This window comes from Sturnus vulgaris, chromosome 27 (genome assembly GCF_052056855.1).
Source record: "Sturnus vulgaris isolate bStuVul1 chromosome 27, bStuVul1.hap1, whole genome shotgun sequence".
Classification (NCBI taxonomy): Eukaryota; Metazoa; Chordata; class Aves; order Passeriformes; family Sturnidae; genus Sturnus; species Sturnus vulgaris.
Genome location: NC_142269.1, coordinates 1,781,772 through 1,802,630, shown reverse-complemented (window position 1 = coordinate 1,802,630; position 20,859 = coordinate 1,781,772). Strand labels below are relative to the sequence as shown.

At 50.0% G+C, this 20,859-nt stretch overlaps 1 protein-coding gene across 2 annotated transcripts in view; it reads left to right on the top strand.

Moving 5' to 3' along the window:
• Positions 1 to 20,859, top strand: part of MYO1D (myosin ID) — a 156,174-nt gene that overhangs the window by 78,841 nt on the left and 56,474 nt on the right. For both annotated transcript variants that reach the window (XM_014884801.2, XM_088179641.1), the window contains exons 17-21: positions 4,048 to 4,271; positions 5,460 to 5,604; positions 6,067 to 6,171; positions 12,811 to 12,924; positions 19,453 to 19,607. In XM_014884801.2, coding sequence (XP_014740287.2) covers positions 4,048 to 4,271; positions 5,460 to 5,604; positions 6,067 to 6,171; positions 12,811 to 12,924; positions 19,453 to 19,607 — 743 coding nt within the window. The remainder of the gene's footprint in view (positions 1 to 4,047; positions 4,272 to 5,459; positions 5,605 to 6,066; positions 6,172 to 12,810; positions 12,925 to 19,452; positions 19,608 to 20,859) is intronic.

The following is a 20,859-nucleotide window of genomic DNA, read 5'->3' as shown; positions in this document are numbered from 1 at the left end:
CCAGATCACCATGGCAGCTCAGCATTACTGAGGGGCTGCTTTGAGCTGCAATGAGCCCTGCAGAGGAAAAGAAAACCAGTTAATTTTAAAAATATTTGTCCCCATTCCCTGGGAGAAGTTTGTCCTTCCCTTTGACTGTTTCCTCACCTTTGAGGTGGTGCCATGGAAGGTCCTCCCTGGCAGGGGGTTCTCCAGTTATGACAACTTGATTGGAGAATAGAAACTAGTTTGCTGTGTGTGTAGCCAGGGGCATGGCTGGGTTGGATAATTGGATTTGGGAGGCCAGTGTTTGTACAATTGTGACACCTCTTGCTGGGAAGCCAATTTCTGCAGTGATGCAGCTGATACAACATCGGGACAATCTGTTCCAGCCTTTGTTCCAAGGATGTCAGACTGGTGGATAAAGTAACCACAGTGAGAGACTTCCCTCAACAGCATGTCTGCTTCCAGCCCAGGGAAACAAAATCCAGACCTTGTTCTGTGTCTCAGATGGTCCAGGGAACAGCTGACAGAAGTGAAACTCTGCAAAGTCTTGAGCAGCTTACACGGATTTACTGTGTGTTCTTTTCTTGAGAACCTCTGCAACACCTAAGGACTGTTTCACTTCAGCCTGGAGCCCTTTGTTTCTCATTTCTGTTCTTACTAAATTAAAAAATGAGAAGTTGTCAGGAGGGTTTTGCCCAGTTGATTTTGTTTGTCGTTCATACATCCCTTGCAGGTACATTTTATGCCTCTTCAGTCTATGCTTAACTATCTCAAGTAATCCAAATCTTCTTTGCTTTTCTTTAAAAAAATTTCCCCAGTACTCTGTGGATGCTCAGTTTTTGGATCCTAGCTGGTGATTCTGTCAAATTCCGAATTTCAGAGCCTGCTCTGCCCTCAGACAGGGAAATGCCAGCTTTCATCCAGCCTTACACACTTTGGGTGAAATTCAGTCCTTCTGCAAGTCTGGTTTAGCCAGGAATCTTCGAGCCTTGAGCTTCCCAGCAGCTCTGAGGACCTTGGCATGGCTGCAGCTGCACCAGGTCTGAGCTAAAAGCACAGTGGTAATGGAGTGTGGTAGCAGTGACTGCTGAGCACAGCACGTGTGCAGGGGGTGCTGCCTCCTCTCTGTCTGATGGCCTCAAGGAATAAATAAGGAATATGTTGTTTATTATTTTATCTGCACACAGGAACAAGATTCCCAGTCCCAGCTCCCTGGGTTTGGTTGATGTCCTCAGTCCAGGACTTCTGGTTTCTGCTGTGGCTTTTGTGCTTTCTGTTCTCACTTTTTCCCTTCACTGTCCCATGTCCTGCCTTGCTTCCCCTGCTCTTCCTTGAGGCACTGCAAGGCTCTCTATTCCCACTCCCTCCCTGGGAGAGCCCTGGCAGGGGCTGGGGCTGTACAGAGCTCGTTGCCTTCAGTCACCTTGGGTGTGCTGGGCTGTTCTCAGAATCCCAGAGTGCTTCTGGTTGGAAGGGACAGTCAAAGTATCCGGTCCCACCCCTTGCCATGGGCAGGGACTCCTTCCACTAGCAGAGATGTTCAGCCTGGAGAAGGAAAGGAAGACCTCAGAGCCCCTTCCAGGGCCTAAAGGGGCTCAGGAAGAGCTGGAGAGGGACTGGGGACAAGGGATGGAGGGACTCTGTTCTGGTGTGTGAGAGCAGAAATGGGCTCCACTGATGAGTTTGATGCTCCATAAAGTGCTGGGTGCTCAAGCAACTGCCCAGGCTCTGCAAGAGCTCCATGAGTTGTGTCTGTAGGGAATGGGAGATATTCCCCACAGGGACAGTGAGGCTGAAGGAGAGCAAGAAGAGAGAACTCTGAGAGAGGTTGAAAGAAGAGACTTCTCTGCTTTTGAAGTGTTTGGGACCCAAAATCTCTGTGTTTCTCTTTAAACTTGGGATGCCTATAGAGGAGCAGCCCCTCACAGCTCTGCACTGGTTTGCTGCATGAGCTTTTCTTGGCTGCATGGCAGGATTGTCAGTGAAGCTGTCAGGAGAACCTCTGACATCAGCAACTGTCGTGTTGAAAACTGCCTTGGGTAATTAATTAATCCTTCTGTAAATAGAAGGCTTGATGTTCACCAGCAGTGCTGTGGGATCTTTCTCAGAGGGAAATAAAGTCTGTGACAGGACCATGGTGAGCAGGGAGGCTCTTGGCAGGTGCAGGAGGCTTGTTATCCTTCCAGTTAAATTCTGCAAGGAAAAAAAATAGTCTTCTGCTTTGTGGATTGTGTTGGAGGATGAGTCCAGGTGGGGAGGGATCCCTGAGGAAGGTGCCCATTCCTCTGGCTACAGGATGGAAGCAGCACCTGCCTCCTTCCTCTTGCCTGGGGCTTCTCCTTGGGAGCTGGTGCTGGGCACTGTCACTGTCACATCAGCACTGGAACCAGCACCACTTCCCAGAGTGTCCCCTGGCAGGGGGTGCCAGGAGAAGACCAGGAGCTGCTGTGTGTTCTGTTTGTGGTGCTCTCCAGGCATAAACACAACTCACAGTGACACTGGAGAAGCTGGGCCCCATCCCAGAAGTTTGGGGGATATTCTTTGGTTTGCATATTTGGTTGTTTTTCCACACATGACCAGAATAGCTATTCTCAGGCTATTTTCAGAGCAATCTTTTTTTTAATCAGAGTTAAAACTCTTTCTCAGTAATTGTTATCAATTAGCACAAAATCATGGAATGGTTTGGGTTGGAAGGGACTTTAAAGCCCATCCAGAACCACCCCTGCCATGGGCAGGGACACCTTTCACTGTCCCAGGCTGCTTCTTGGACACTGCCAGGGATCCAGGGGCAGCCACAGCTGCTCTGGGCACCCTGTGCCAGCCCTGCCCACCCTCTCAGGGAACAATTCCTGCCCAATATCCCATCCAGCCCTGCCCTGGGCAGTGGGAGCCATTCCCTGTGTCCTGTCCCTCCATCCCTTGTTCCCAGTCCCTCTCCAGCTCTCCTGGAACCCCTTTAGGCCTTGCAAGGGGCTCTGAGCTCTCCCTGGAGCTTCTTCTCTCCAGGTGAGCACCCCCAGCTTTCCCATTCTGGCTCCAAAGCAGAGGGGAGGCAGAGCAGCCATTTGATCATTTCTGTGGCCTCCTCTGGTTTTGCTCCAAGAGGTCCATGCCTTTCTCACGTGGGGATGTCAATTATAAACACGGTGTTTTCAGTCATACTCTACTTGAATTTGATTGGCACTGGGAAGTCCCTTCCCTTGAAATAAAATTATAAATCTGTGTAGTACAGGAAGAGTCTGGAAAGAAAACAATTCTCTTGCTGTCCCTACGTCTTAGTTTGAAAGACAGGTGTCTGCCAAGAAAGGCAGGAGCCTCTCTTGAAATGGAAAATGTAAACCCTCTCCTTCCAAATTATTATAATTTTTTAATTAAGAGGCTCTCAGGCAAAGATATGGGAATAGGAATAACAGTTCTTTACTAGGGAAATTAAAATAGAAATACAGTATTACAGAGAACAAACCCAAAAACACTGACAGTCAGAATCCAAGCTGACCCCTGTCAGTCAGTCAGGGGTTGGTGCAGTCCCATTCCATGGTGGCTGCATCCTCCTGCAGTGACAGATGTGGTTCTGCTGGAGCAGGGCTCCTGGAGAACGGTGAGGTTTTCCTCCAAAGGCCCGGTGGTTTTGTGGAAGGCTCTGGTTTTCCTCTGGGATCCAGTGGGAAAAGGCTGCTCTGCTGTTCCAAATCTCACCTTTGATCTGGGTAGGAAAGGCTTGGCTCCTCCCCCTGGGTGGAGCATCTCCCAATGGGATGATGGAATTTAATCAGCCATGCACTGGTACTCAATGGGATGATGGAATTTTATCAGCCATGCCCTGGGACTCCATGGCCCATGAACAGGAGATATCTCCTGGAGGAAGGATGGGTTGTGGAAAGATAAAGAACACTGCCCCTCTGGATTTTAACACCTGGCTCATTAGCAGAGGATATCTCCCAATAGATAAGGATCACTGCCCCAGCTGCTTTAACACATGGTGCTAGAATCCAGACTTTCGGTCACATCCTGCATGACAACCCAAGACACCCTGCTGACCCCTGCTGTGTGTCCCTGGCACAGGTGTGGAGGGGCACCCTGGCCCGGCTGCGCTACCGGCGGACGCGGGCGGCTCTGACCATCGTGCGGCACTACCGGCGCCACAAGGTGCGCGCGTACCTGCGCGAGGTCGTGCGGCGCTTCCGCGACGTGCGGCTGCTGCCCGACCGCGGCCGCAGCATCCCCTGGCCCGCCCCGCCCAAGGTGCTGCACCGCTTCGAGGAGGCTCTGCAGGACATCTACCACAGGTACGGCCCCTGCCCACAGCACAGCACACACACTGCCTGTCCCAGCGACGTCTGGCTGAGGGACAGGGTCTGGGTGTCGCTGCCTTTGTGCCCTTGAATAATTCTGATAATTCTAATCCAAGGATTTATGGTTGAATCACAGAATCCCAGAATGGTTTGGATCTTAAAGCCCATCCAGTTCCACCCCATGCCATGGGCACGGGTACTTGCCGCTGGTACCAGACCAGGTTGTTCCATTGTGATAAACATTGTGTTTCCTTCTTTGGCCCCTTCCTGGCCTTTCTGGTTGGTTTTGAAAAGAAAGAGCAGCTGCTCTTGGATAAGGGGGAAAAGAATCTTCTCAATTTCCTCAAGACTTCTCGTAGCAAGCCAGTGTTTTTCTGCAGTAAAATGAGCGATGTTCCCCTTGTCACCCATGTTCTGTGTGCAGAACAGGTGTTTGTACCTTCATTAAACCTCCCACAATCTAAAGGCTGGTGATTTTTTTCTCTGGGAAGCTGAGGCAAAGTAGTTACAATTCCAGTTTGAGAGGTGATGACTTCTGAAAGTGGCTGAACAAGAGAAATGTTAGCTGGAGGGGTTTTCAGAAACCTCCTGTCCAGCCATCAGCTTGAAGGGCAGTTCCAGCAGCTCTAGATCAAGTCAGCTTTGTTATTTTTTCCAGCTGTCTCTTTCAGGAGAGACATCCATCCACCCCCAGCCTGTCTGGGGAGAAAGTCCTGCTTTCAGAATTAGCTCAGTTACCAGAACTACAGAATTTTAGCTGCTAAAAAACCTTTTTATAGTATTACTCCTGGAGCTCTGGTGCTGCTGCTGCAGGCCGGGGTGGGGTGTGGAGCAATGGATGGGCTGCCCTGCCCTGTTCCGTGGTGCAGTTGGAACTGAGGGGCCAAATTCAGCTGTTAGAGGAGAATGGTGCTGTAAATGAGCCCAAAAATGAGCTTGCAAACCCTTTATTGTAAACAGATGCACCAGTGGTTGACTCGTGGGTGTGGGATAGGGAGTGTGACACCCTGACTTGTCAGGGTTGGAGGTGACACATGACTTTAAAACATCAATTGGCCTTTGCAGCTTTGGGAATGCCCAGGCAGGACTCTGAGGGTGTCCTTGTGGTGCTGCTCTGGCAGCAGGAGCCCTTCCTGGGTGAGGTCCAGGCTGTGGGGCTGAGCCAGCCTTGCTTTGGTGCAGGTGGAGAGCGGCCGAGCTGATCCGGAGCGTGCCCCCAGAAGTTCTGCCTCAGCTGAGGGCCAAGGTCGCTGCCATGGAGCTGCTGAAGGGCCACAGGGCTGACATTGGCCTCCAGAGAGCCTGGCTGGGCAACTACATTGCACTGGTGAGTGAGGGGGCCTGGGCTCAGGGTGCTGAAAGGGGGAAATTGGGCAAAATGAGCATTGGTTTCTTGGGAGGAGAAGTACTTGGAAATTTCCTCTGTTTATGTAGTTCAAAACCTTGACTTCCACTGCACTAGGAGTGATTTTTATGAATCCTGAGCAGCACCAGCAGCATTAAAGCAGTGCTATCAGCTGGCTCTGCAAAAGGGCAGAGCCAGACTTCACTGGGAGACTAAAATGCTGGATAGAACGGAAACAGCAGAGGCTGAACAGAACAAAGAAATTCTCTCTAGGCAGGTTTGATCGCTTCCCTTTACTCCATCTTTCCTTGGAGCATTTTGGTGTGTCAAGGTTTGGTTTCCCAAAGCACAGAAGGGGGAAGGGAGCCATGTCCCAGCCGTGCCACTGCCAGCTGCTCTTCCTTCAGCCCAAGGAGAGTCCTGAGCCTGTGTCTGCTCTTGCAGAAACCAGACAGCCCCCAGAGCTCGGGCTCCTTCACCCCTGTGGCCAACGAGCTCAAGCGCAAGGACAAGTACATGAAGATCCTTTTCTCCTGCCACGTGCGCAAGGTAACGGGGCTGGGGGGCCTTGGGGTCCAGAGCAGCCAGGAGTGACCCTGGGGCTGCTTGGACAGCAGCTCAGAGCAGTTCCAAGGAGCTGCAGCAGGGATTTTTGGGTGGGGCAAGGTTGGGTGGCTGCTGGGGCCTCATCGTGTCAGAAGCACAAATAAATTGTGGAGTCTCTGCCCATGCAGAGCGTTGGAACTGAATGGTCTTTAAGAGCCCTTCAACCCAAACCTTGCCATAGATTCATGATAAAATCACTTCATTCTGCACAACTGGTTTGGGTCTGACATTTTTTGTAGCAGCATTGGGATTTTTGTTAATTTGGTTGGAAAATTTAAACAACTAATTTAAAAAGCATACTTGCTTAATTGTTGTGAATAGCTCTTAATGATGCTGGTTTGAAATATCTGCCAGGGATGGATATTTTAGATTTTACAAAGCCAGTAGACAAACCAAATTTTAGTGGCAGGCCAGTGCTGTGGATGTTCAGGTGTTTTTAAGAAGCTGTATGTTCTTTTTATTTGTTAATATTGCAGTTGGTCCCCACATGCACTTATGATTCTGCAGATCTACACAATTCATTCTGCAGCACAAAATCTCACTTTATAATAAAACTTTGCAAGTGGTAGTGAGTTATATTGTTTATTCAACAGTGATTCATGTTTATAAAAATAGAAATCTCTAATTGCTTTCCAAGCAAAAATATTTCAGTGGAGTTTGGTGTTGCTGTGACCACATTCTCTGTGAGGACAGGGTTCACAGGATTAAAGGAGGAGCAGGCAAGTCTGAATCCAAACTTCCTCTTTACAACCTCACAGCACTCTAGGCTGAACCTCCCTGAGGGACAGAGAAATGCAGAATTCCCTCTGGCTTTTTTCAGGTTAGGCTGAAAACAAAATAATTCTCTTCTAACTCATTTAATGAACTGATTCCACTTGCAGTTTCTGACTAAACTGGAATAACTGTAGAAAGGACAATATTCAGTTGTTAGAGATGTGCTGATGGGAATTGTGGGTTTGGATGGGAATGGAATGATGGTGAGGGGAATCTCTGGGGGTCTGTGTGTGATGGACACGGTGTGGGAGTTTTATCTTATTTACTGTTATGCAGCTCTCCAGCCTTTAAGTCCTTGTGTTTCTCTTGCTCCTGGTTCAGCTCTCAAGGACAATCTCCCGTGCAAGCACAGGGCAAAGCAGATTCCTGAAGCACAGATCCACACTTTATCCTGTTCTCTGACTGCCAGGACAGAGCTCCTGCCTTCAGACAAGTGTCAGAGGAGAATTTGTTGGTTTTGGTGTATGGAGGAATCTCCAAAAATCCAGTTTTTGTGGGGTTTGCATTGAGATGCCATCACTTCAACAGTAGCAGCAGAATGGGGATGGAATAGGTGTTACCCACCATAAAGTGGATTTCTCCTGAGCCTGAAAGGCTTTCAGTGCTCTCAGAGGCAAAGCTTTACCTGACTGTGGGTGCATTAAAAGGGCAGCTCAGCTGAAATCACAAATATTGCAGGGTTATAGACTTGCAGCCTTGTGGGTTTTAAATTGTCTTGTAACTTCTTTTCACTTTTGTCAGGTTAAATTGTGGCTGCTTTCTTCTCACAGAGAGGTAGGACTCGGTTCCCTGCTCTGTTAGGGATTCCTGGCATGGCTTTGGAGCCATCAGCAAGGCAGCCCCATCCCTGGAAGTGTCCAAGGCCAGGCTGGGCAGGGCTGGAGCAGCCTGGGACAGTGGAAGGTGTCCCTGCCCATGGCAGAGGTGACACTGGGTGGTCTCTAAGGTCCCTCCAAACACAAAGCACTCCATGACTCCATGGTCTCAGCACTGCTGAGGATGAGACTGTAGCACTGTGCCATCCTCAAGGGTGTGTGAGCCTGGTGACTCCAGAGCATCTCAATGTCACAAATGCAAAGCATCCCATCCAAACCCACTCTGGGATGTTGCCCCTCCCTTAGGGAACCGTTTGTCTTCCTGCTTGTATGGACAGGAAATGTTCGAGTGAGCCTGATGTGAACAGAGCAGGGAACACAAATAATGCTGAAATTTGAAGGTTAACAGGACAAGGATTTGACATTTGAGAATTTAGCATTTCCCTTTCCAAGCAAAGCACTTCCTCAGGTCATCTGTTCTGGTTTAAACACTGGATCTGCAGACTAAGCACGATTGAGAGCTGTTGGACAGGAGTGACTCTGCTCCAGCTGCAGGAGCACGAGCTGGGAACAGCCTCAGCCTCCCTTTGCCCTTCACAGGAAACAATTGCCATGCTAAGCTGTTTAAAATGAAGGTGTTTCTCTTGTCAGAAATACAAGTTTTGGCATCCTGCCTCTTATCCCAGAGTAAGGGCAGTCCCTGGGTGACCCTCAGTGCTGGGGCAGGGGGAATCTCTCCTCATTGCTGCATTCTTCCCTCTGAATTTTGAACAAATAAATCATCAGGTTTCTTGACTTTAGCCTTGACTTCCCCATGTCCTACCAAACCCTATTGGCCTAGGGTAGCATTGGTGCTGGCACGTGCAGCCTGGCCCTGTGCTCAGGGCAGATTTGTCACATCTCTCATGTTAAACCTGGTTCCTTGTGGGTTTGCAGGTTGTGTTTGTTCTCTGCTGAAAATTGGGTCACGTGAAGCTTTAACAGGGGCCTGAAGAGTGAATTATAGAAATGTAATTATCAGGTGGTTTCATTGCTTCCCTTAAATAATTCTCCTGAACAAAGCAGCAATTCACACAAAAAGGCTGCTCAAGTTCATCCGTGATGTTTTCATGATTCAGCTTATTTGAAGATTCCTGAGCAAACACTGTGCTGCTCCTGCTCTTCCCCCAGGCAGGAAGGTGTTAGTGGGAAGGTGTTAAAGGGCCCTTTGGTGAGCTGGGCCGAGAATGTTTTATTTCTGAAGCAGCATCAGCCTTCCTTTGTGGCTTCCTTCAGCTACTGAGTCACCAAACCACTGTGAAGCTGTTGTTGCCTGTCTACAGCAATGTCAGGTGGCAGCTGATGACTGACACTGATCTAGTGAATTCTTCAGGAAGAACCTAGAAGATTCTAGATCAGGAAGAACTTCTTCATGGAAAGGGTGGTCAGGCATTAGAAGGGGCTGCACAGGGAGGTGTGGAGTCCCCATCCCTGCAGGTGCCCAAGGAACACCTGGACGTGGCACTCAATGCTCTGTGCTGGGGACAAGGTGGGCATCGGGCACAGGTTGGACTCAGTGGGCTGAGAGGGCTTTTTCAACCTCAATAATTTTATGTTTCTAAGAAGTAAATTTATTCCAAGAACTGCCCTCCAAGTTTTGAGCTGCTGGTAAAGTTTTCTTTGCCTGTATGGGGGCCCAATTTCAGCAGCTTGAGCTGAATAATAATGGGGGGCTCTGCTTGGAGCAGTTTTTACAGAAGGGCTGTGAAGAGGCTTTGAAGCCTTGCTGGGGGAGGGGAATGGACTGTGTGGTTGCTTCCCTGCAGGTACAGGTCATTCCTACCTATGGGAAAAATCCATCTTTTCTGAGCATTGTGGTGCTTTTCACTTTTTCAAAGGAAATTTTCAAGATTTTTGCCTTAGGAGAAACCAAATGCATATTTCATGCAAACCTCCAGATTTTGTTGGATCACCTAGGAAACAACTCTGTCTCTTTATTTTTTTTTAGAATGAGGCTTTTCTTCCCGCTTTTCCCTTGTCACTTGTGGCACCAGGCTCCCTTGAGAGGATCATCCTTTCCAAAGGCCCTGAAGTGTCCAGAGGCCACTGACAGAGACCTGAAAAAAATCTTCCTTGAAGATTTTTCAGCTCTAGGCCAGACCTTCATTTCTCCCACAGGCTTGTCAGAAAGCTAAATTAGGACTGATTCGCATTTGGATCAACAAGATATAAATACAGAATGCCCAGAAGGTGCAGAGAACACAATGCTGGGAAGGGCTGTTCTCCAGGAGGGAATGAGCTGAGCTGAGAACAGAAGGCCTGTCCTTACTCCTACAAGCCCAGCAGTGATATTTGCACTGGTGTGTGAGTCCCTTCTGTGCCTGCTCCCCAGTGGGACTGGTTTTACTTTTACCTACTGCAGGTATTATTTAATAAATGCACTGTAGGTGCACGAGGCACCTGAAGCCTCTTTTGTTTGAAAAGAGCTGGAAGGACGTGAGAATTTGCTCCTCAGGTGAGATGAGCTGCTGGGCCTCTCCTCTGGTACATTTCTTTAGCTGAATTTTAATACTAAAACCGGGGGGAGTCATGAGAAAGAAGTGGAATTCCATTGGCTTGGAATCACCTTTGAGGTGCTGGTCAGCATTGCCTGCAGGTGAGTCCAGGTGTGCCAGAGGCCATGGACACCTGACTTGGATCATCAATAGTGTGGCAGCAGGACCAGGGCAGTGACTGTCCCCTGAGCTGGCACTGCTGGGGCACCTCAAGTGCTGTGTCCAGTTCTGGGCACCTCATGATAAGAAGGACACTGAGGGGCTGGAGGTGCCCAGAGAAGGGAAGGGAGCTGGGAAGGGGCTGGAGTCCCAGGAGGGGCTGAGGGAGCTGGGAAGGGGCTCAGCCTGGAGAAAAGGAGGCTCAGGGGGGCCCTTGTGGCTCTGCACAACTCCCTGACAGGAGGGGACAGCCGGGGGGATTTGGGATCTGCTCCAGGGAACAGGGACAGGAGAGGGAACGGCCTCAGGCTGGGCCTGGGGAGGCTTAGATTGGATATTAGGGAAAATTTCTTCACAGAAAGAGTGGTCAGGCATTGGCCCAGCTGCTCAGGGCACTGGTGAGGTCCCCATCCCTGGAGGGCTTTCAAAGCCATGTGGCACTTGGGGACAGGGGTCAGTAGTGGCCTTGGCAATGCTGGAGGAACAGTTGGACTCTGTGGTCTCAGAGGGCTTTTCCAGCCTTTCTGGCTCCATGAAAGCTGAGTGTGCTTCTCATCTCTGCTCCCCAGGCAGCAGCCACAGGACCTCCTGCCCTGGGGTGGCTCTGGTGTCACAGCACCAGAAATCTGCTCCCCTTGTCACCAGGGGCTCGGGGCTGGGCAGGGACAGCAGCCAGGCAGGGTCATGGCAGTGCACAGAGAGCATTCACTGCCAGACCCTTCAAACAAATCGCAGTAAATCCATGCCCCCAGCATTGATCTGAGCTCTGAGGGGCAGATCCAGCCCCAGGGACAGGATTTGGGTTCAGCTGCAGGACCTGGAGCATGGAGAGCCCAGCCCTGGGTGAGGAGCTGGTGCTGCTCCACTCCACTCCCGTGTGGCACCAGGCACTCCTAACCTACTTTCTCAGGGCCATTCAGTGTTTCGTAGCCTTTAGGCTTTTTTCTCCCATTCATCTGCTTCCTAAAATAATCCTGGTTACTCAGCATCTCTTCCTGTGAGACTCCCCAGGCCCTCAATCATGTTCTTCACCTTCTCTGAACCACGGGAGTCTCCCTCACACTCAGCACCCTGGTCCTTCCCAGGCTGTTCCAGGTGAGCCCATGGCTCCCAGGACATTATTCCCATGTTATTCCTTGCCTGTGACAACATCCTGTTTTTTCTGAGCTGCCTCATGTCTTTGTGCCAAGATCTCTCCGGAGCTGTCTGAAATCATCCTCGGTTGCTTTTTCTGAGTCAGTGCCATTAATGTAAAGCTGTCACAGAGCTCCCCAATTTGCATTTTTTGCCTTTATCTGCTCTGAACTTTGTCACTCTGCTGCCTTCTGACTGAGGATATTTAAGTTCTCCCGTTTTCTCCTGATTTCACCCTGGAAAATCCTATTTATGTTCATCCTCGTCGTCATGTCTTACCCTTGTCTCCCCTTCTCAGTTGATTAATAAATATCTCTCTGACTGTGATACATCGATGACTCTGGCTTTGCCTCAGTGAGAAACAATTTCTACTTTGTGTCCTACTTATGCACTTCCAACAAAACTTTGCATCCTGCCTGGTGAGTGTTTAGTGCTGAGGGGCATCCAGCAGCCTGGGTGAGGTGGAGCTGCTGGAGCTCTCCCAGCCTGGGAGAGCTGGGGGTGCTCACCTGGAGAGGAGAAGCTGCAGGGAGAGCTCAGAGCCCCTGCCAGGGCCTAAAGGAGAGCTGCAGAGGGACTGGGGACAAGGGGTGGAGGGACAGAACCCAGAGCAAGGATGGCCCAAAGCCTCAGGTCTGGACTGTGCCAGCCCCTGGTGCAGCCTGGCTCTGCAGGGCAGGGATTCTCCATGGGACCAGAGGTGCCAAAGGCTCATGGATGATGTGGGGACAGCCTGGGGCTGGGATTGGGATGTGGGGTTGGGCTCCACTTGGACAGGGCTTGAACGTGGCTGGGGGAAGCATCTGGCCTTGGTTTGAGTGAAGCCCTGGAGTTTCCCAAGGTGCCACAGCTCTGCTGGATAACTGGGACTGTTGCTGCTCTGTCTGTGTAAGTGGGATTATAGGGACCATGTTCCCTTTTCACTGGTCCAAGGTCTGAGGAGAAAACCTGTTTAGGATCTGTGTGGGTTTGGGGTATTTTTGTGTGAGTTTGGGATATTTGTGAGTTTAGGGTGTTGTGTGACTTTGGGGTATTTTTGTACTAGTTTGGGGTACTGTTGTGTAAGCTTGGGGCGTTTTTGTGTGAGTTTGGCACTTGGCACTGCACAGTTTCTTTTCCTGTGTTCCTGCAGGGTTCAGTGAGACTGACAAGGTGTTTCTCTGCAGGTGAATCGCTTTAACAAGGTGGAGGACAGGGCCATTTTCATCACTGACAGACACCTGTACAAGATGGACCCCATGAAGCAGTACAAGGTGATGAAGACCATCCCCCTCTATAATGTGAGTACAGCACTGGGGATCCTCATCTGGGGCTCTTTCAGGGCAGTGTCTTTACTCTGTAGTTCCATTTTCATGTCCATAAAATGGAAAAAGTCCTTGGGTTGCAGTTTCTAATATATTTAATGTCTTTATAACTGTTACAGTGCAGTTATTGCAACACCAAAGCATCAGGGTGGGAGTGCTGGGGTGTCCTGGGCAGGGCCACGAGTTGGGCTGGATGATCCTGGTGGGTCCCTTCCAACTCAGGATATTCCATGGTTCTGTGATTCTGTGATCATATTAGCATTTAATTTTGGTGCATAAAATAAAAGTTAAACCCCAAACTGCCTCTTACACTTCTGTGCTCCCTTCCTGTTTCAGTTTTCTTTGCTGTGTGCAGGATCCTGGCCCTGGAAGGTGTCACAGCAGCTTATGGCACTATTCCCATGTCTCTGAGGGTTTGTTTGATCCTTCAGGTCGTGCTTGAATTTATTTATTTTTATTTTCTTATATTTGTTCATGTTGAATGTAAATCTTACCAAAGCTAAACTCGGAATTACAGCATGGTCAGGCCTTGGGGGTAGCAGGATGGAGCTGCCAGGCTGTGGATTATCAGGGATGGCAGGGGGTGGGCAGCACCTCAGCTTTGCTCCCCAGCATCCTGGAGCAGGGATTCAGCTCCTGCTCATCTCCCTCAGCCCGAGGTGACAGTGCTCTGGTTATCTCCAGCCTCCAGAGCCTGCCTGGCTGCAGGGAAATGCCCTGCACGGATTTATTGGGGTGTTTGCATTTGGAGAAATGACAAACCTGGCATTTCTGTATTGCTGGGAGGGCAGGGATGGGATTAGGCTGAGGGTGAAATCTCATCTGCAGATGTGCAGGGGATGATTAGCTCTGGCTGCATCCATAATGTTGGGTTTAGAGTCTCCTCCTGCCCTCCTTGCTGGGCATCAGCCCCAGCTGGGCACCCAGCACAGTGTATCCATGGAGTAGCTGCTCCCAGTAGGAATCCTGGCTGCAGCAGGCAGTGTCTCCATGGCAGTGCCTCTTGTTTTGAAAGGAAGCTGCCCTGAGCAGCTGCAGGAGCTTTTCCAGGCTGCTGTTCTGTCCCAGCACCCGTGTCTCCATGCTCAGAGGAGCTGGCAGCACATCCTGCTGTGTGCCCAGGGGCTGTGTGCCCATGCAAAGCAGGGTGCAAACACCTCCAGCCTGGTGAAAATTGGGGTGCAAACACCTCCAGCCTGGTGAAAATTGGGGTGCAAACAGCTCCAGCCTGTGCAAAGCAGGGTGCAAACATCCTCAGCCTGGTGAAAATTGGGGTGCAAACATCCTCAGCCTCCCAGCAGAGCTCAGACACTCACACACTCACAGCCTTTTAGCAGAGGAGTTTTGCACACCTGATTTTTCAGGTGTTCCCAGACAGGTGTTTTTTGGTGACGTGGACAAGGTGGGATTTTGCCCACCCGGATTTCTCACTGTTGGTTTCTCCTTTACCTTAACCACAGTGTCCAGGTCACTGAAATTCACTGACTGCAGGACTAATGAGGGATAAATGTGTGTTTATCACAGGTTTAGAACAATGTTTTACCTGTGTGCCTGATGGGTGTAAAGGTGCACATTGCACATTTACAGCAGCACAGGATCACATCAGTTGCTGGTCAAACAAATCTTTCCTTCTGAAATCCTTAATGCCTTAAAAATTAGAGGTGAGCAAGTCAGGTACAATTTCACATTACTGACAGAGTATCTCTTATTAAGAAATGTCAGTAATTGTTGCTTTTTCACCAATAAAAGGTGTATCTAAAATAGAATATCCATTCCTGCAGGGAGCCCTAGGGCAGGCTCTGTGCTGGTGCTGTGTTGGCTGTTTTGGCTGTATTTTGGCTCAATGTTTATTGTATTTTTGGCTGTATTTTGGCTCAGTGTTGGTTGTATTTTGGCTCTGTGTTGGCTCTGTGTTGGCTCTGTGTTGGTCTTGTGGCTGCTTTGCAGTTCCTCAGGACAAGAGCAGTTAATGGTCTGTGCAGGTAGGCCTCTTGCTCTGAGAATTCTCACATTTTTGCAGTTATAAATCAGTTTTATTGGTAGATGTGCAGTTATTCCCTTCAATAACCTACCACAGGGATTCTTGGCCAGGCAGTTCCTTTGACCTGAGCAGGAATCCTTGAGAGTCCAGGGGTCCTGGACTGCTTTGCACAGGAGGGGTGGGTCCAGGAGATCCTCTGCTGACCCATACAGCTTGTCAAAGTAACATTCCAGGATGGAAATTTGATTAAAACAAGCTTTGCTGCATTCTGTGGTGTAAAATTCCAGCTCTGTTGGCCACAGCCTGTCCCTGTACCTGCTCCTCCTGCCCTGTGTCCTGGGGAGGAGGCCCAGCCCTGCTGGGCTGCTCTGGGCACTGATGTTGCTGATGGATCCAGAGCCCTCTGAGCTGCAGGAAGGGGACAGGAAGAGAGTTTGATTTATACACAGGACATAAAATATTTCATGGAATAATGGAATTGAATTTGGATTAGAAGGGATCTTAAAGCCCACCCAGTGCCACCCCTGCCATGGGCAGTGACACCTTCCACTGTCCCAGGTTGCTCCAAGCCCTGTCCAGCCTGGCCTGGGACACTGCCAGGGATGCAGGGGCAGCCACTGCTGCTCTGAACAACGTGGGCCAGGGTCTCCCCACCCTCACAGGGAAGAATTTTTTCCTAATATCCATTCTAAATCTACACTGTTCCAGTTTGAAGCCACTCCATTTGTAGTTCTCTTACCAGGATTTCTCAGATTTAAGTCTGGCAAACAGTCAATCCTATCGAGCACTTGTTTGTTCCTTGTTGTAGTTATGTTTTCTATTTGTTACTTAATGTTTATATTTGTGTTTTCTTCCCACTCCTGATCTGCCTTGCACACTCCTCCCATTTTTCTGTGCCTGATCCCTCCTTTCATGGAAGCCCTTCCACCATGTGGGAGAGGCAGTGGAAGGAGCTGATCAGTGATACAGAAATTCTGTCCTTTTTGGGAAAAGAGCAATTGTTTGCTCTTTTGCAATTGTTTGATCTGAAGGTTTTTTGGGGAGCAAATGGACAATAATGACACCAGTAATGATGTGTATCCATGGGGCAGCCCTGTCCTACTTCTGGGTGAGTTCTCTGGGAAGAGGGATCGTCCTTCCCGTGCACAGAGGGGAACCAGGCTGGAATCCTCTGCCTGCTCCTGTGCTGCTCCTGTCAGCTCTCAGAAGTGCCCTGTCAACACAGCAGCATCCTCAGGGGTGGTGTTTCCATGGAGATCTCACTGGAGACAGTCAGCTGATGGCTGCTGCAGACACAAACTTGTTTTCAGCCGAGGAAATCACTCCCCATCTCCCCCAGCCAGGTCTGCCTGGCCGTGGTTGGAGTTCCTGCTGTCCCTGCACCGTGCCAGGCTCTGCACTGGGACAGGGGGAAGGGCTGGGAACTAAACCAGCTTTGATTTGGCTTAGATGGAAGGAAGGAAGGAGTTTTTTACAGTGGGTGGGCAGGGCTGGCACAGCATGCCCAGAGCAGCAGTGGCTGCCCCTGCATCCCTGGCAGTGTCCCAGGCCAGGCTGGGACAGCCCTTGGAGCAACCTGGGACAGTGGAAGGTGTCCCTGCCCATGGCAGGGGTGGCACTGGGTGATCCTTAAGGTCCCTTCCACCCAAACCATCCCATGGCTCTGGGTGAGGAATTTGTCATTCTCTGCACAACCTGACAAACAACAGCTTCCCTGTCAGCCCTGCAGGTTTCTCCATGTGGAGATGCTGCTTTGGGGGATTCTCTGGGTGGATTTTTATCTGCCAGCACTCTGGCATTGCCTCAGAGTACCAATACACAGTGACATTTTTGTTCTTACCTGAATTCAAACCGAACAGGTAATGGCTGAGGGGAATTAAAAGGCACCCAAGCAGCAGAAAGGCTCTTGCAGCCACGTCTCCCCTGCAGTGCTGAACATAATAAAGGATGTTCTGCAGAAGCTGAGGATTTTCTCCTGCTCTTCAAGCAGGGCCAACATTAGTGTTGGTAAATACTGAGATAAGCACCTTCTCTGAAATGATTTCTTTTGTGTTGTATTTATTCACTCACAGAGTCTTGTGGGGAGGGGTGAAATGGGAAGATTTTGAAGGGCTCTTGGCCTCCTAACAGGGTTCTGTTGAATAATTAATGTTTAAATTGCCTTTTCAAATCCAACACTGCGACTTGTTCATCTTTCACACTCGCTGCACATTTAAAACCTTGATGGCAGCAGTCCCTGTGGTGCTATTGTGCTCACAGGAGGGTATTTAACCATGCAAATTAATTTTAAGGGACACTATAAAGCCAGGCAGCTGTTAATGCCTGTGCATGAGGTGGAACTTGTTTGGAAAGCATTTCATAACCCCAAAATAGCCTGAACAGGGAATAAACTCCACTGTGCTGGTGACATTGGTAGCAGGAGGGTCCTGCCTGGGGTTCCAGGGTCAGCAGCTGCTGCCCTTCAGTTCCTGGGGTAACAAACCAACAAAATCCCAGGGCCTGGACCTTGTATGGAGTCTCATCCCAAAAATAGGGCACAGACACACTGCTGTGGGCTGGGCTGGGCTTTTCTGGGATGTGTGAGGCATCCAGAGCTGCTGAGCAGCTTCCTTGGAAATAATACACTGTGGCTGCTGAGGCAAACCAGGGAGCAGCCTGAGCCCCCAGGATCCATGACAGGAGTCAGGAATCTCCAGCTGGATTCCTGCTCACAGCTTCTGGGGACACAGGAGCCTTTCCCCTAAACAAGGCAATCATGAGACTTTAATTTCAACAAAATGGTTTATGGGTGCTTCTCACCTGTATGGCAATGGGGCTTCCCTCTGCAGATCCCTGGATGGCTCAAAGGAGCCTTTTCATTGACAGGGAAAGTCCTCTGTGTTCTCTCTGTACTCCTTTCTTCCTTTCTCCTTTCTTGCTTTATTTTATTTTATTTTATTTTATTTTATTTTATTTTATTTTATTTTATTTTATTTTATTTTATTTTATTTTATTTTATTTTTTGTTTTATTTTGTTTTATTTTATTTTTTCATTACATTCTATTTACTTGATTTTATTCTATGTATTTGTCCCATGTATTATATTCTTTGTATTGTATCCCATTTATTATAGTCTATTTATTTTATTCTGTTTTCCTTTCTCTGCTTTGCTGTACTTGCCTTTTGAGGCCTTTTTTACCCTCCTTGCACTTTGTTTCCCCAGCACAGATCTTTTCTTTGCATTCTCTAATGTTCATCTGTGCTCCCAGATTGCCCTTCCTAAAAATTCTGTTTTTCCTTTGTGAGATGATGACAAAGCTTTTGATGAGCCAAGTGCAGTTACTTAACAGACAAAAAGAAAATGCCAGAAAATAAGAAACTCAAACCAAACCCTTGCACCTGTTTATTTTGTCAGAACAGTCAGACCTTAATCCATGCCTAAACAGGGGAATTATTGTGGCTTTGCAGGGTTTGCAACTCACATTCTTCCTAAATTCTTGTGTTACCTACAAATCACAGGGGCACAGAGTTGTTCAGGTTGAAAAAGACCTTTAAAATCATCAAGTGTAGCATCAGCACCACCAAACCACATCCTCCAGTGCCACATCCACACCTTTTTTGGAAAGCTCCAGGGATGGAGACTCCACCCCTGCCCTGGGCAGCTGTGCCAGGGCTGGAACAACCCTTCCATGAAGAAATTCTCCCAATATCCCTCCCCTGGCACAGCCTGAGGCTGTCAGATACCTTTGGTTTCCCAGTGTGTGGGGGTTTGAAGACGCTGCTGGGCAGACTCCTGATGAATGTGGGATTCAGTGGTGACATCCAGGGGAGGTTTTGGGAAGAGCTTTTACCTGGGGCTCTTGGGAGAGCAGCTGGTGCCATCCTTGGCAGGTACCCCATGGCCCTGGGGAGGGAGAGAGGCACAGCAGTGACACAGGAGCTGCTGGGAGCCATCCCAGGCTGGGTGGGGGACACTCCCAGGCTGGGTGGGGGACACTCTCAGGCTGGGTGAGTGACACTCTCAGGCTGGGTGGGGGACACTCCCAGGCTGGGTGGGGGACACTCCCAGGCTGGGTGGGGGACACTCTCAGGCTGGGGGTGACACTCCCAGGCTGGGTGAGTGACACTCTCAGGCTGGGGGTGACACTCTCAGGCTGGGGGGTGACACTCTCAGGCTGGGGGTGACACTCCCTCACACCTCCCAGGCTGCTGAATTCCACACAGCCGCTGTTGTTTCACCTCGCTCAGCTGCTGGGGGAGCACCCACCCAGTGCCACCCCTCAGCTCCGAGGTTGGGAGTGTCCTGGAGAGGAGAGAACCAGCCTGGCAGTGGCAAAGGGACAGGGAATCATGGAATCATGGAATGGCTTGGGTTGGAAGCACCTTAAAGCCCATCCAGTGCCACCCCTGCCATGGCAGGGACACCTTCCACTGTCCCAGGGTGCACCAAGCCTGGTCCAGAATGGCCTGGGATGCTTCCAGGGATGGGGCATCAACATTTTTATATCAGCACACCCAATGTTGTTTTCCCTGTCTCTCCACAGCTGGTGGGGCTGAGTGTCTCCAATGGGAAGGACCAGCTCGTGGTGTTTCACACCAAGGACAACAAGGATCTCATTGTTTGTCTCTTCAGTAACGACCCCTCCAACGACAGCAGGATCGGGGAGCTCGTGGGAGTCCTGGCCAGTCACTTCAAGAGGTCAGTGCAGGAGCTGGGGCTGCTGGCCACCCATCCCAAAGTGCCAGACCATCCCTGGGGTCACTGTGGTGCTGGGCTCCAGCTGGAGCTGTGCTGCCTCACTGCAGTCCTGGGGTACCACAGTGACCTTTCTTCCTGGCTTTTACCTACAACACTGCATTGCCTCTTCTGCCTTCCCTGTATGTGTGTGACAGCCACAGGTGTTTGGGGACAAATATCACTGAAGGTGCACTCAGAGTGTGTCACTATGGCTCCCGAGGGCTTCCTACAGCCAAAACTCTTCATATTTAGAATTAACATGGAGGTTTTCTGTGCTCAGATTGCCCCCCTGCCCCAGCACCAGCAGGTGATTTATTGCTTGAGCTGTACAATGTCATCTGAAGTCTGGCTGTCTTGTCAATAAATCCCTGAGCCAAAGCTGGTGATCAGGTACAGGGATATCTGGGATTGAGCTCCTGGAGCAGCAAAAGTCACCTGGATCCCAGGAGTGAATTCCAGGCTGCCCACAGCAGCACCAGGCAGTGGCTACACTGCAGCCACAGAAAGGAACTCCACGGAGAAGCAGGGTGTGCAGTGAGCAGATCTTTGGGTTATTCCCTGGCTCCTCCAGAGGAGATTCCCCAGAGGAATGATGCTGCTCAGCACGTGCAACCCTGGCTTTGCTGTTCACAAGCTCCACAGAACTGATCAAGTGGAGTCTTTGTAGGTAAAGCTTCATACAGAGCTGCCAGAGGCAGGAAAATGAGAGGGAATTTTGGCCACTTTAGGTCCCTGGGTATTTTTCCATGAATTCAAGATTGTGCTGGTCCAGCCCCTTCTCACCACCAGGGTGTGAAGTTCAGGACTGGCCATGCTTCTGGAGGCAGGGGCTGAGTCCATTGGAAATGAATTCTCAGCATTGGTATAACTGGCCTGGGGGAATTCAGTGCTGCAAAGCAACAGAAAACATTCTCTGCTTTTGCTTTTACCTAAATACCATTTAATGTCAAAGGCAGCTGCTCTTTCAGGCTCAGGAGAGTCTGTGAAACAATGCACTTTATTTGGGAATCCTGGAAGTCCCTGGAGTTCCTCCACCAGCATCACCTTCAGGTTGCTGATGCTCCTCGGGGCCTTGCCAGGTCTCTGATGTGGGGACAGGCTGTGACACTGTTGGTGACACTCCAGCTCCCGGGTTCAGTGTCCAATTACCCAAAATTGCTTTTCCTTTTGCTCACATGGGTCCCCCAAGCACCAGCCCTTGTGTCACCTCAGG